Source organism: Marmota monax, unplaced genomic scaffold, assembly GCF_021218885.2.
Source record: "Marmota monax isolate L192 unplaced genomic scaffold, Marmota_monax_Labrador192_F-V1.1 WCK01_AAM20220418_F8-fsc01569, whole genome shotgun sequence".
NCBI lineage: Eukaryota > Metazoa > Chordata > Mammalia > Rodentia > Sciuridae > Marmota > Marmota monax.
The window spans coordinates 28,721-44,123 of record NW_026693859.1 but is presented as its reverse complement, the minus strand read 5'-3'; the positions used below and the strand labels follow the sequence as shown (position 1 = coordinate 44,123).

Sequence of the window (15,403 nt, the reverse complement as noted above, 5' to 3'; positions counted from 1 at the left end):
TGAGTCTGAAACCGTGAGTCAAAACAAATCTTTCCTCCTTGTTCTCAGGTGTTTTGTCACAGCAACAAACACAATGAATGACCTGGCAAAATTGTTTAACCATATCTATTCTCTACCAAACATTTAAAACAATAGTTTTCATGGAACTACCATACAAACGTTAGGTGACCTGTCTAAACAGTATTTCAAAAACATTTTCAACAATCATACTGTAGAATGGGACCTACAGGTGCATCAGGAAATGCAAATTTGACATGACAAAAATTGTAAGTTCCTCTATGCCAACCAAGAGCCCAGAGAATCAGGAGTAAACACTCAGGGTTGTGCTGGAGTCTGACCCATTTTGATGTTTATTGTTGACACCTTTCAAGTCTCACTACTCCCTTTCTATGATGCCATCTGGGCAAGATGCTGATAAACCCTAAGTGTTCCCTTCTTCGGGCAGCAGCTGGGAGTTCTAAAGATGACCAGGTTCCCTCACTCCAGCACCATACAGGACCCCCATAAGAGGAGGCAGCCACTTCTGGACAAGTGTAGCAAGTCCACCCTGCTTCCCTGGAAGGCCTCCTTATGCTGTGAACTCTGCAAACACTTCAGTGTTTGGCTTCGCCATTCCTGACAAACCAGCCCAACTGGGTGGGGTTCAGCCCTGAGTTGGGACTGGTCACAAGTGCAAACTAGCAAAAATGTTAGGGGCAAATACATGAGTTTCCACTTCACAAACAAGAGAAACTCCACCCTGGGTGTTCATTCTGAAGTGGAAACTCATGAACGTTGACCTTTTCAGTGTATGTCTTTCACAAGCACTTTAAGAATAAAAAGATATTTTTATCCTTATTCCCTGAATTTTCTTATGTTTCATATTCTTGCTGTATTTCAATTTTCATATTTATGTAAATTAAAGTGAATTCCATGCAGTTTTGTTAAAAAATGTATCATAAATCTCATGTAATAAAATTTAGTCTCTTTTTTATTATTACCAACAATCATGTTCCTTTCCTCATTAGCACAGAAGAAATAATACAGTGCATGTTCCATAACAGTGAGGGCAGAATGTCAGTCTGAACTACATTTTGTACTTTCATTATACACAGTAAGTATCCTAGTCAGACTACAGAGATGGGAACACAGCATTTCTCCAAGGGATTGTGCTTCTAATAAGTGTAGAAAGAAAATATATGTGAACATGAACAATCACTTTACAAAGAAAAACATGAGGTATTTCTGCATGGGAACAAATGAAGGGGAGAACATTGGGTGTCCTGTGCACAGTGAAAACGACACGTACATCATGTCTGTCTGATTTTGCCAGAATAAATCCTCTCAGGACAAGAAAATCGCAAATGTTTGAAAAAGAAACAGTACATTCCTTACACTTGGATGGTTGCTCTCTGGGGCACATGATTAATTTGGGCACAAATTAAATCATTCCTCCTTTGCCGCAGTCTGGCTGGGCACAATCAGGAGCCACTTGTCAAAAGAAACTAACTTTATTTTTAGAACCACACACGCCAAACAAAACAGCCTCTCAGGAAAAATCCTCAGAGCCTCAACTGCCACCACCGGCTTTCCACAAGCCTCTCTCTCCCACACAAGCTTCTCCCCACCTCCCACAATCCTCCTGCTCTTGAGGCCGATTGGCTGGGTCATGTGGGCGGAGCCAAAAAAGTCCCCCAATGAGCAGCTCCGTGGTCTGAAAGGGCAGGGAAACAGCCCAATGAGCATCACTGCAGAGGAGCCAATCAGCTAGATGTTGCTGGGGCCGCTGTGAGCCAATCATCAGCCGGCAGCTGGAAGTTTGCTGGGGCCCCTTCGGCTGTGGCTCTCAACACTCCTTGTTCTCTGGTGTTTTGTCACAGCTTCCTCAAAGGTGTCTCTTTGATGCCCACTGGTTCTGAGGCATGGAAGTCTGTCCTATGTGCTGTGATTGTGACGGATGTTGCTCTTTAGTATGGACTCTGACCACTGCTTGAACTCATACTGCAGGGGGTGCCACACTCACTGCATTCAAGCTCTACCTCTAGGACGTCTTCTCCCAGGTTGTGCAAGCTGTGAACTGTGCCAGAAGAGCTTGGCACCTGCAGACATTTCCATGGTTTCTCTCCAGCGTGGATCAACTGATGTCCACTGGGACATGAGCATTGAAGACAGGCTTGGCCAAAGTCATGCTTTTGTGCCTTACCTGATGTGTACAGAGGGCTGAGTGCATACTAATGATTTGCCACCTTGGTACATTTGTGAAGTTTTTTTCCAGCAGGAATCCTGATGACAGACTTTTACATTAAGGACTGTTTATAGCAAATTATGGATGAGGTTCCTCTCCATCACAGACTGACTGAAAGTTTCCAAGCTTTAAATGAGGCCTAAAGGTTCAGATAGTCATTACACATAGAAGATAATTTCTCCACTAGGAAATAAAGTGGTATTACATGACTTGTATTCTGACAAAGACTGTGCTTAATTCATTTGTGGTTTTTTTCCTAGGATGAGATCTTGACAATCTGAGTGATAGGAAATGTCAGTGAAAACCTTGACATGCCCTCTTGGTGTGGATCACATGATCGGCCAGGCCAGATGCACCCTACAGGCTTTGCCACATTCATCATATTCATAGGGTTTCTCTCCACCATAAATGCTTGGCATGTGATGTGCCAATGTGACTGAAGTCCCCAACACATCATTGCATTTCTTTTCCTCTTTGGGGGTATGGGAATTGAACCCAGGGACTGAAACATGCTCTACCATCATTTTCCCACTGATCTACATCCCCAGCCCTTTATTTCATTTTGTAAGCATCTCACAATTATGTCCAAGCAGAATTTGCACGTGCCATCCTCCTGATTTTTGCAAAATAGCCGGGATTACAATGTGACCCCCGACCCTGCACACACTGATTACTAAGGCTTCTCTACACTATGGATCCTGCGGTGATGGGCTAGGGATGAGTTCACACTGAAGACCTTGCCACAGTCATTACATTTGTAAGGTTTCTCCCCAGTGTGGATTCTGCGATGACATGCAAGATGTGAATTTTGACTGAAGACCTTGCCACAGTCATTGCATTTGTAAGGTTTCTCTCCAGTATGAATTCTGCGATGACATGCAAGATGTCAATTTTGAGTGAACATCTTGCCACAGTCATTACATTTGTAAGGTTTCTCCCCAGTATGGATCCTGCGGTGATGGGCTAGGGATGAATTCAGACTGAAGACCTTGCCACAGTCATTACATTTGTAAGGTTTCTCTCCCGTATGGATTCTGCGATGACATGTAAGATGTGATATTTGACTGAAGACTTTGCCACATTCATTGCATTTGCACGGCTTCTCTCCAGTATGGATTATCAGATGTTCTGCTAGGTATGAGTTACGGCTGAAGCCCTTGCCACACTCATTGCATTTAAAAGGTTTCTCCCCTGTGTGGATTCTCTGATGATTTGCAAGGGATGACTTCTGACTGAAAACACTGCCACACTCATTGCATTTGTAAGGTTTCTCTCCAGTGTGAATTCTTCGATGTTCTGCAAGGTGTGAAATTTGATTAAAGACCTTCCCACATTCATCACATTTGTATGGTTTCTCTCCAGTATGAATTCTTCGGTGACTTGTAAGGATCGATTTTTGATTGAAGACCTTGCCACACTCATTGCATTTGTACGGTTTTTCCCCAGTGTGGATTATCAGATGGTGAACGAGGTATGAGTTGCGACTGAAGACCTTGCCACACTCATTACATTTGAAAGGTTTCTCTCCTGTGTGAATGGTTCGATGTTGTGCAAGGTGTGAAATTTGGTGGAAGACCTTTCCACATTCATCACATTTGTAAGGTTTCTCTCCAGTGTGGATTCTACGATGACTTGCCAGGTGTGAAATCTGATTGAAGACCTTGCCACATGCATCACACTTGTAAGGTCTCTCCCCAGAGTGAATTCTCCGGTGGTTTGCCAGGTAGGACTTCTGACTGAAGACTTTGCCACAGTCATCACATCTGAAAGGTTTCTCTCCAGTGTGGATTCTCCGATGTTGTGCAAGGTGTGAACTGTGATTGAAGACCTTCCCACACTCATTACACTTGAAAGGTTTCTCTCCAGTATGAATTCTATGATGACGGGTAAGTTTTGATTTTTGAGTGAAGACCTTGCCACATATATCACACATAAATTGCTTCTCTCTAGTACGGAGTATCTGATGTATAGTACATTGTGACTCTTGATTAAAGGATTTTCCAAACTCATTAAATTTGTGAGCTGCTGGAGGAATGTCTGTTTTTGGTTCTTGTATAAACAAACAAGAATCTATAAAATCATGTTCATATTTATGAGAAATGTTTGCTTTGACACTAGAAGGAATTCTTTGGTGGGCTGGAAGCAAGGAACCATTGTCGAGAGCCTGCTCACTATCGATCCATTTATGAAGGTTCCCTTCATCTTGAAAGGACTGTGGTTCAGGCAGATGTGACTGAAAGCTGAATCCAAGCCAACTGTTGATGAGCACCTTCCCTGCATCCCTGCCTCCACGTTCACCTCTGCAACCAGGGGGACTTTCCTCTTGAGTCATAGAAAATCCTGTGTGATGTCTTCCTACATTGCTCCAACAACATAAGTCCCATGTACTCTTCCGGGTGTCATCGAAGCATGATCCTTCAATGGCAAGGTCATCACATGTTTGCAATGTCACCATGTGGACTATTTCTCCCGTACTGCTGTTCGTTTTCGATGGAAGTTTCTTGATGACCCATTTAGGAGTGATGTCTGGAAGATATAAAAAACCACAGGTTTATGACTAATTACTGAAGCTAAATATATATCTTACACTGAAATATATAAGGTTATACCAAAGTAATACTTGTATTGACAATAGTTATGGGGCTTATGATCATGATTTTTAATTGGTAAGGAAAAAATGAACAGGAATTATAAAAAAGGAAAGCTTGATTACATGTAATCCAATTTTTTTCAGGGAAGCTTATTTTATTTTTTATTTTCTGGGTATGGGGGATTGAACTCAGGGACACTCGAGCACTGAGCCACATCCCCAGCACTATTTTATACTTTATTTAGAGTCAGAGTTTGACTGAGTTGCTCAGTGCATTGCCATTGCTGCTGAGGATGCTTTGAACTTGCAATCCTCTTGCCAGAGCCTCCCAAACTGCTGGCATTAAAGGCCTGTGCCACAGACCCTGGTGGAAGCTTAGTTTTGAAAAACCTCTAGTCCAAAAAACTTATGCTATATCAACTAGTTCAATAGGAACCTTGATCTTGGACTTTGCAGGCCCCAAACTGTGAGAATTAAACTGCTGTAGTTAATGTAAATAAGTCTATTGGATTTCTAATGGTAAATGAAAGTGAATGAACAGAAAAAGGACCATCTCATAATGATCATGAGAGAAGGCTGACAAATCTTATTCAACAAAGGAAACTATGAATCTTTAGTATAAAATATGAGACATTCTTTACTAATTCACAGCACTGATTTTTAAAAACCTAGAGGTAAATGAAGAATGAAATCATGGCATTGGCTGGTGGGTGGAATGGAAAATATTGTGCTAGGTTAAATGAGCCAGACTCAAAAATTGAGGGTCTATGGTTGCTCTTATATGTAGAAACTGGAGCAAAATAAGGGAGAAAAGGGGTTTGAGGAGGTGACCGGACACCATAAAGATACAGGGAAGACAGGGGAGGAGAAGGAAGAGAACAAGAGGAGGGAGGAAGGAAGGAAAGGGAAGAAAAACGGAAGGAATTTAACAAAATCAGGTTACACTCATATATAAAGATAACAAAGGGGATGTCATCCTCATGTATACATAGAGAAAGTTTAGAGGAGGGAGAGTAGGGAGAAGGAGGAGAGGAGGAAAAGGAGCTTGAAACCAAATTCCTTGCATGTAAAGCCCAGGAAATGCACTTCACCTTAGCCCTGACCCCTCCCATTGCCAAAGCACCCCAACACTACTTAGTGGGCAGCTGCCTCTCTGCCCATGTGAGCTCTTACCTGCTTTCACACCCTCCACACATGCCCACTCATTTGCAGGCCTGGATATTTCTTCTGGGCCATTCACAGTCCAGAGCTCCCTCCCTTGCTCCAACCAGGAGAGGACACTCAGGTCTGAAGGACACGTTCCTGCTTGTAAAGAGAAAGGAAGCTGATGCACTGTGGCTTCTCCACAATCCAGCCCTATCTGCACGTGAGGAAGAGGACATTACAGAGGGATACAGAAAATATTTCACTATATCATGTAGGTATCTACCTCTCTTCCAAGAACCACTGAATCAAAAGCACACGGACAGAAAACAGGTAATGGGTATTTTAATTTTTGTTGTTGTTGTTGTTGTACCAGAGATTGAACTCTGGGAGACTTGACCACTGAGCCACATCCCTAGCCATATTTTGTATATTATTTAGGGTCTCACTGAGTTGCTAAGTACCTCACTTTTGCTGGGGCTGGTTTTGAACTTACAGGAATATTTCTGATCCTTGTACCTCAGCAAACCAATCTACTGGGATTGTGGGCATGTGCCATCGCATCTGGGTAGAACTGGATATTTTAAGAGTCGGCTGTGGGCTTTATGTTGTGCTTCAGCTCTGGAACCACCACTGCAGTATCATGAAGGAGGCAGAACATCTGAAGGAAGGGGACAAAGTGCAGAGGCTGCACTATGAAGCTTTCTTTAGCCTGCACCAGGGCTTCAGTCAATCAGTCAATTCAGAGGATCCCAAACTCAAAGGGGAAACACAAAGGTATGCACTGAAGATCCTGGCATGGGGCGGGTGCAGGGTGGGGACGTCAAGCTCACCCAGGGAGACCAGGTTCCTGTAGGTCTCCAGCATCACGTCCCTGTACAAAGCCCTCTGAGCAGGAACCAGGCACTTCCACTCCTCCTGGGAGAATTCAATGGCCACATCTCTGAATGTCAGTGGATCCTGAAATTAAAACAGACTTCACAATGGGGCACTGGGGACAGTTACAATCTTCATGCAAAATGTGAACCATAGAACCCAGACATGGTGGCACATGCTTGTACCCCAGCTATCCCCAGGCTGGGGTGGGAACATTGTAAATTGGAGGTGGGACTGGGAAACATAGCAAGATCCTCTCTGAGAATGAAGAACGTAGGAAGTAGGGATGTAATGGCAGAGGGGACCTAGGTTCAACCCCATTACTGCAAAGAAGTAAACAAAGAGAAATGAGAAGGGAGGAGAAGTGTAAGCATGCAACTGATTCAAGTGAGAAGAGCTGCACTGTGAGGCTGTAAATACACATTTGGTATCTGTCTGTCTGCTGATGTGGAGCTCACCTGGAATCCCTGGAGAGCTAAGAAAGATTTCTGTGCTACTGAGAAGACAGGTGCCAAAGCCCCCTAGAGAGCTTCACAAAGGGGCTTCTCCCCAGAAAGCCACAGGCAGGAGAGGCAGTTGTAACACCCTGTCCTGCCACCTACCTCCAGGGAAGGGAGAGGGACTGAAGTCCCAACTGATCACCATCACCCAGGATGTAATCAAGCCTGCCTACATAATGGAGCCTCCATAAAAACTCAACAGGACGGGGTGAAAGGGTGTTCAGGTCAACGCGTGGGTGGAGGGTCCTAGACGGTGGCGCAGCACACAAAGTCATGTGAGCTCCACGTCCTTTGCCCCACACCTTGGCTATGCACCTCTTCCATCCGCGTGTTCACCTGTCTCTTCTGAACAGGCGTTACCACAAGGCAAATGCAAGTCAAGTCCTTCTCAGATTTACAAAGCACTCTGACCACTTTTTCAATGTGAGGAGGGGATGAAGGACGGCCCATTTACAGATGGTCATTCTGAATCATGGGCCACACTTTTGCCTAAGACTGATATCTGAAAAGCGGGCACTCTTGTGGGACAGAGACCTCAGCTCTTGGATCCATCGAGTGTCTACACAGACAGTGTCAGGATTAGGTGAAATGACAAGGTGCCCTCTGAAGAACTGCTCGCCTGGTTGCGGACAAAAACCCTCTCATCTGGGATCACAGAAGCTTTCTGGGTGCGGAGTATATACAAGGAGAAACTGAACTTGCTTTGCCTATATTCTCACATGATCTGGTATATTTGAGCATGTTAAATCTCTCTAGTTGTGTTTTATTACACTTTTCCTTAAGATAAAATACTCGCTACATCTGTATAGATGGCTTCCTTACAGACACCACAAGAAACATAGTAGCTGGGCACAGTGGTACACAGCTATAATCCAAGACTCAGGAGGCTGATTCAGGAGGATTCGGTTTCAACACGAGCCTCAGCAACTTAGCAAAACACTGTCAAAAAAACAAACCAAAACAAAACCAAAACAAATCAAGACTGGGGATGTATTACAATGGTAGACTGGCCTGGGCTCCATTCCTGGTTAAAAAAAAAAAAAAGAAAGAGAGGAAAAGAAACATGCAGATGGAAGACAACACAGGCTGCATCTATGAGTGTGAGTGGAGACCCTGTATCCCACACACCAGGTGATGCTCAGGGTCTGGGTGAGCCAGAGCATGATCTGTGTCCGAGAAGATAAGTCCACCCTGGGTTGACAATAGCAAAATCTCAACAGCAGGGGAGGACCGCAGAGCAGTTACCTGGGTCATGACACTACTGAGTGCACACCTTTTCCTAAATGCTTTACACGCACTAACTTATAAAAAATGGCCCAGGAGAGGAAGAAGGATTCCCATCATTCTGCACACATGATAGTGTCACAGACGCCCTATGAAATTTCCGTTGGGTCAAGGAATACAAAACTACAGAGCAAAACCCAGCCCAGGTGATTGGAATCAGAGCTGAACATGAGCAATCGGAGACTTAGGGGCAGAGACTGTCCAGTGAAACTGACAGCAGGTTTCCTACGTGAGAGACGTGGACCCAGTGCAGGGCAACATCATGGATCTGCCTGGCAGGCCCCTGCAGGTGCACAGGCCGGGGCAGGCACAGGAAGGCGCCCCCACTACTGGCAGCACATTCACAGCCTAGGGTAGAACCAATCCCATGTAGACGAATGCAGACGCCTCATTCTAAAATTCATAAAACTTACTTATGGTACTGTGGTCTGAACTTGGGTGCTTCACCACTGAGTGACACTGCCAGCCTTTTTTGTTGTTATTGTTACGGGGGATTGTCACGAGGATGCTTAACCACTAAGCTACCACCCAGCTTTATTTATTTTTTCATTTGATACAGATTGGGTCACAAATCTTAAAATTCAGTTTCAGATACTTGGAAGGACCCCAGTTTTCTTTCCTATAAATACAGAATAAATACAGAAGCCAACTGCAGAGGAAAAATTAACACCCCCAAATATGGGAAAATGAAACACCTCATTCTTAACCAACCAATGGTAACGACAGGAACAGGATTCAGAAAATATCTGAAACAAAAGCAAAACAAAAATAAACATACCAAATCTCACAGAATGCAATGAACTAAAAAATAAAAACAAAAGAAAGACCTTAGGGTAGTGAAACTTCACAACAAGGACGAAGAAACCCAGGTCAACTAACCATACACCTCCAGGGGAAAGAGCCAACTGAAGGCAACAGAAGCAAAAGGCAGGAAACAATGAGCACTAGAGCGAGAGAACTGGTGTGGAGGACAGGGACACCACCAAACATCACACTCACTTTTTTAAAAGATCAACAAAAATGACAGAGGACTCCCAGGGCCACACCCGGTGGTACCTCCTCATGGGTTCCCTGCCACCAGGTCACAGTGGGATGGAATCTGAGCACAGAGGATGGGGTAAGGGAGGCCCTGGGGAGTGCAGGCACACCTGACAGGCAGGAGGCCACAGAGTCACATGAGGCCAGCAGCTCCCAGGCTCAGCACTGCACAGGGGACTCAGGACACCTGAGAGCATCACTGTACCTCACTGACAGCCATTCCTGACTCCTTTTCTTTCCTCCTCCTCTTCAGGGTTGTTTCCTCAGGTAACATGAGTCTTTACAAGTCAATCCTGGAAGGAGGAAACATACTGTTTACTGGCTGCCTATGCACAGGAAGACCCAGGCATAGTAAGCTCTTGCAGGGAGGAGCACAGGAGGCTTCTCTGACTCCTTCCTTTGGGACTTATTTCCCTGCTGGTGAAGCCCACAGGCTGCACAAGCGGGGACCTGGGCAGCATGGGCTCCCCTTCAGGGCACCCCCTAGTCCTGACCAAAGTGAACCACACCACTGACCCATCAGCTATCATCAGATCTCAGGCTGACCCCAGTACCACTCCAGAGCTGGTACTCAATGCTGGTACAAAGAAGAGAATCACCCTCAAATATTATTAAGGCTGGGCACCAGCCTCACCCCTAAATGGATGTAAAATGACTCATCACACTTAGGGGAAGCCAGCATGGAGCACCTCCCAGAAGGGCAGGTCGAGCCCACTACCCACCTTCTGGATCTGCCCTTCTCTTGAAACCTTGTTCTTATCAGGATCCAGGTAGTGGACAGTAAAGGAGCAGAAAGAGACAGACACAGCAAGCTGCATGGACCAGAGTGGGGGCAGGTTGTGGCTGGAGTGTGACAGGAGCTGGGGGCGATCAAGGAGTCTCCATGGAGCAGGTGATGTCATAACAAAGACCTGAGGGGTTGGCCACCTGCAGCCCAGGGGCCATGTAGAGGGCTAGGTAGAGAGACAGGACCCAGTGAAGGCCCTGAGGCTGGAGCAAGCTCCGGCCAGGAAAAGGAAAGAGGCCCCTGTGGCTGAAAGTGAGCAAGCAGAGGACACAGAAGTAGAACTGGACAGAGGCCCTGGGGAAGCAGAGCAATCAGGAGCCAGGTCTTTCCCCATTTTTCTCCCAAGCCTCAAGAGCTGTGTGTACTCTCGATTCCTTTCTACTCTGAAAAACTCATGTGAATTTTTTTCATTCTCCTATACAATAAAAAAAAAAACCTGCCAATGTCATAATACATTGTACAATTTTGATATATGTGGAGGTGTCCAGCCAAGTCCCCCACGTAGAGAGTAACCTTCCTGAGATGTTGAGGACTATGCCGGGGAGGCATGTGAGGAGCTCAGGTCATGGGAGAACATGAATGTGGATAGGCCCACTAAACATCCCAGCATGAAGTTTAGGAGACAATGGCCAGAAGATTCTAGGGTTCATGGGAGCAGTCTCCCGGAGAACTAGAGAGGTGAATGGTGTGTAAGGTGTGAGTGAAAGGAGGAGAAGAGACAGTGGCACACACAGAAGCTGAGCAGAGGTGCAAGGCTCCACTGTGGGGCAGCACCCCAGTCAGAGAACAGCGTGGGGCCTGGCAGCAGAGGAATTGCCAAAGTGATCCTTGGAGGAATCCCAATGAATGCAAGCAGAGTTTTAAGATAAGGAAGATGTCTGCAGAGCTAAGAAAAAAGAAGAGGGAGTCATCAACTGGGCAATGTGGTACTGACATGAAGAGATATGAGGACAAGACATTTAAAAAGGAATATAGAAACGGTGATGTCACAAGAGACTGTGAAAATTAAACCATTAGCTTAGGGTGGATGAGAACACTTGATTGGAAGACAACACTCCAGAACTAGAAGACAGTGCATATAAACAAATTTTCAGCATGCAAATATAGTCTAAAAGGGAAGTCCATATTACAGAGAAAAATGTAATTAACAAAGTGTTTTATCTTTTAGAGACAGAAGAATGGAAAACAAAAGAGGTTTTATTTCATGTGGTTGGAAATGCTCAATGCCAGTGTTCTGAGGACAATGACCAAATGATTCTGCATGTGGAAAACTATGATACACACGGGAAGGACACCACACCATTTTCAGACTGTGAGAGGGGCTGAGAATGCTTGATCTCAGGGTCAGCACCAGCCAGAGGCAAAGACACACTCTCTTCAGGCAGCAGTGAGACACCAGCCTTGAGATGGGAGGGCAGCTTAGATAAGATCTCTTCCTTTTACTGTCTGATACAGGAAAAACCCACCCTGTTTCAACTGCTCTGACATTCCACAAACAATACCACCTCTCTAGTCACTAAAATGCATATGTGGTTGTTCAATAATGACCAGTTCTCTGCCAGACTCCTCCCTGGTATCTCAGGGTTCCCAAAACACCCTTCTAGGGTTCAGTTAACCTTTACCATGGCTCTTTCATCTGCCTGTACCTCTGTAACCTGTGTCACTTTATTTGTAACAAGCAAGCAAACAAAAGTACCATGTTATCCTCAAGCTGGTGAGCAGGGGGTCCCAACTTCTCAAGGTGACTGGCACACCATGTGGGGCAGTGCTGTAGGAGAAAGCTCTGTGTCATCTGATGCTATCTCCAGGTAGCAGCAGCCAGATCTGAATGTCATTACAGAACACTAATTGGGCAGGTGGCACAGACACCCTTTGTTGGTGGGGAGAAATCGCCACACATTTACATGACCAGAGGTGAAAAACTCTCTGCTGAGTGGTCACTGTTGCATTCAGCATGACAAAAGCAAAAACACTTTAATTGTCCTTTCTATCTCCTACACTCCCTACATGACACCACAAATCAGGAGAGGAAGGAGGGGGACCCTGGACACAATGAGTTCAGTCACTGCCTTCAGGCTGGATAAGGGAGCTATCCTGTTACCTCTAGAATTTTAAAATACACAAGCCTCCTGGGCAGTAGTTTTGCAATTTCTTTCCTCACCTCTACTGTGCTCCTTTAGCACCCACCCTGGAGGGCGTCCTGCCCACTTTGCTTCCCTCTCCTCTCCTGGTTTCTCCCCTTCTTCCCTCTATTCCTTCCCTCCATCTGATCTTCCACATTCCTGCAACTCCCTTCACCTCCAGTCAGTCTTTCTCCCCAGTCTTTGTCCCCAGTCTCCACAGATTTCCGCCTCTTTCTTCCCCATCCACACTCTCCATCTGCCCTGCCTGCTGCAGCCCCCTCATCCCATGCTCTGGATGCCCACATTCCGAGGCCTCCTCTCTAAGGTGCTCCTCTGGGCTCCCCTTGTCACCTGTTACCCCTCTTCTTATCCCAGCACCACAGCTGCCTTCTGCCATGCCTGCAGATAATGTGTCCTCTGCTCCCACGCTCTGCCTGTGGTCCCTCCCCGATTCTGTCTCTTTCCCTATGTCCTTCATCTCTCTAGATAGCTTGAGGTCTCTCCCCTGTTCTGTCCATATCCCTGTGTGGCTGTCCTTCGCCTCTCTGGAGTTTGCGATTCTAGATTTCTCCATCTGCTTCTCTCTGCTGCTTTATGGCTTCTTCTTTCACTCTTGTGCCCTCCCTCTGCAATCCCTTGCCATCTGTGTAAGGTCTCTCTCTCTGTTGTCTCCTTTCTCTCATTTGTGGTCCAGCTCTTTGTCCAGAGCCTAGTGCCACACATCACAGGGAGGGGGATGGTCTGGGATGCCCACCTCCAGGGGAGCATAGTTTCCCCTGGGGTGGAATCTGTGCCACCTGCCCAATTAGTGTTCTGTGATGACATTCAGATCTGGCTGTTGCTACCTGGAGATGGCATCAGATGACCCCCTGGAAGTCACCACACAGGCCCAGGTCACCTCCTGTAGACAACAGGGAGACTAATGGAGGGAAGACCTGCAGGGTGGACACCTGGCCAAGGAGCACATGGCAGGTGAGGAGGACAGCGCCAAGGTAGACAGGGTCAGGTGAGGGTAGGGCCAGGTAGCAGGACAAGGCCTGGCAAAAGCTGGGCCAGTAGGGGATCAGGGCTGGGTGAGGAACAGGGCAGGTGAGGAGGACAGGGCTGGGCGAGGGTAGGGTCAGGCCAGGAGACATGGCTGGGTGAGGACAGGACAGGTGAAGGCAGGACTGAGGAGGGCATGGCCAGGTGATGGCAGGGCCTGGTGTGCAGCTGGAGGCCTGTGCGCTGGGGGAGGCTGCAGGGCGGTCAGGCGGCCAAGCCTGACACGCGGCGGGTTCCCTGCCGGGCGCCGCTGCTGCAGGCCTGTGTGATTCTTATGTCTCTGGAGGAGACGCAGCCACTGAACAGGGAACTCACGTGCCTCACTGTGACCGCTGCTCCGTGATCAGCTTCCGGGTCTGGGAGGAGGAGCAGAGCGCTCCTGGAGACGCCTGGCAGGGAAACAGGGGCGGTGGGCGGGGCCGCGGCGGGCGGGGCGGGGCCAGAGTGACGGGAGGCGCGGCCCCGGGAGAAGGCGGGTGGGGCGGGGCGCGCAGGGGCGTGGCTGCGGAGATTCTTACTTGGAACCTGGAGCCCCTTTTGTGAGTGACAGGCAGGAAATATGTAGGAAGTACCAGTTGAAATGCAAAACCGTCTGTGTAGATGGTGCCATTTTTCGCTGTGTCCCTCAAGTCCTGCATTAACTTCTTTTCCATTTCTATTCTCAGTTCACTTTGAAGGCGATCCTGCACCTGTGCTAACTCCAGAGGCTCTCCTAGAGAACACATCCATGTCGTGGGGCGAGCAGGGCTAACTAAGGCCAGTGATAACTTACATCACCAACAGCTGCTTCACAGCAATGGTGACACTTTAAAACAGTAGATGCTTTGATGTTTTTATCTATTTATTTATTTATTTTTGTACTCGAGATTGAACCCAGGGACACTCAACCACTGGGCCATATCCCCAGCCCCATATGTATTTTATTTGAAGACAGGGTTTCACTGAGTTGCCAAGATCAGGATGGCCAAAGTAGCAGGTTCCAAGGAGGGGCGATGGGAGATTGGAAGAGATAAGAATCACACAGGCAGATCTTGAAGCTAAAACAGCTGGGGTCTAGTGGAGAGCTGCTCTCTGATGCAGAAGCAGGTTTAAGGAATCACTCCAGCAGTCTTTATTATATATGTCTCTAAATCAGATTAAAGATTGTGCAAGCATTATTCTTTGTATTCATAAAAGTTAGAGTTAGCAACAGTATGCAGCTATTTCCTCAGTTACATTGTACAGTTGCAATGTGCAATGTTAGGAGCATTGTGCAGCTCTCAAGAAAGTGCATTGTTTAAATTTACTAATTTGCGGCAGATTCAGGAGCAGCAGAACTGGTGAAATAGTGTGGCTATCTTAGCAAGGACGTTCCGTCATTCCCAGGAGCTGCCCTGCCTGAGAATAAGGTCCAAGCTGATAAGACTCTAGCATGGAGGACATCTCCATAGCAACCGGGCATCCTATGCTGCTGTGCGACCAGCACACTAGCTTCATACTAGAGGTTCCAAACATAGAAGTTAACTAGTGAGATCAAAATAAAGACATATAAACTCAATTTACCTTTTTCTTGCCCAGCTAAGAGACGGCCCTTCCAGGCTCCTGACTCCAGCCACCTGATGTGCTAGGGAGGTTTACACAAGAGACCAGCAGGAGAGAGGGGGGAGCACGCCGAGAGTGGTCTTTTATTGGGGAACAAAAAATTCAGGGGGAAATTCCATGCAATGAAGGTCGAGGGGGACAGCATTCCAAGGTCAGGGTCAGTGACTGGTTTCAGGGTCAATGGTCAGTCACACCCCCACAGGGACAGGCTCT

The 15,403-nt window shown here is 46.8% G+C and overlaps 1 protein-coding gene across 1 annotated transcript; it reads right to left on the bottom strand.

Annotated features, from left to right (window-relative positions):
* Positions 1–952: 952 nt before the first annotated feature.
* Positions 953–13,893, bottom strand: LOC124105345 (zinc finger protein 83-like). The gene is made up of 5 exons (XM_046462489.2): positions 12,139–13,893; positions 9,766–9,948; positions 6,791–6,917; positions 5,988–6,119; positions 953–4,750 (listed from the first exon to the last, which is right to left on the bottom strand). Exons 2-5 carry the CDS (start codon positions 9,850–9,852, stop codon positions 3,111–3,113), a joined length of 1,986 nt encoding a protein of 661 aa, XP_046318445.1. The 5' UTR covers positions 9,853–9,948; positions 12,139–13,893; the 3' UTR covers positions 953–3,110.
* Positions 13,894–15,403: the final 1,510 nt, after the last annotated feature.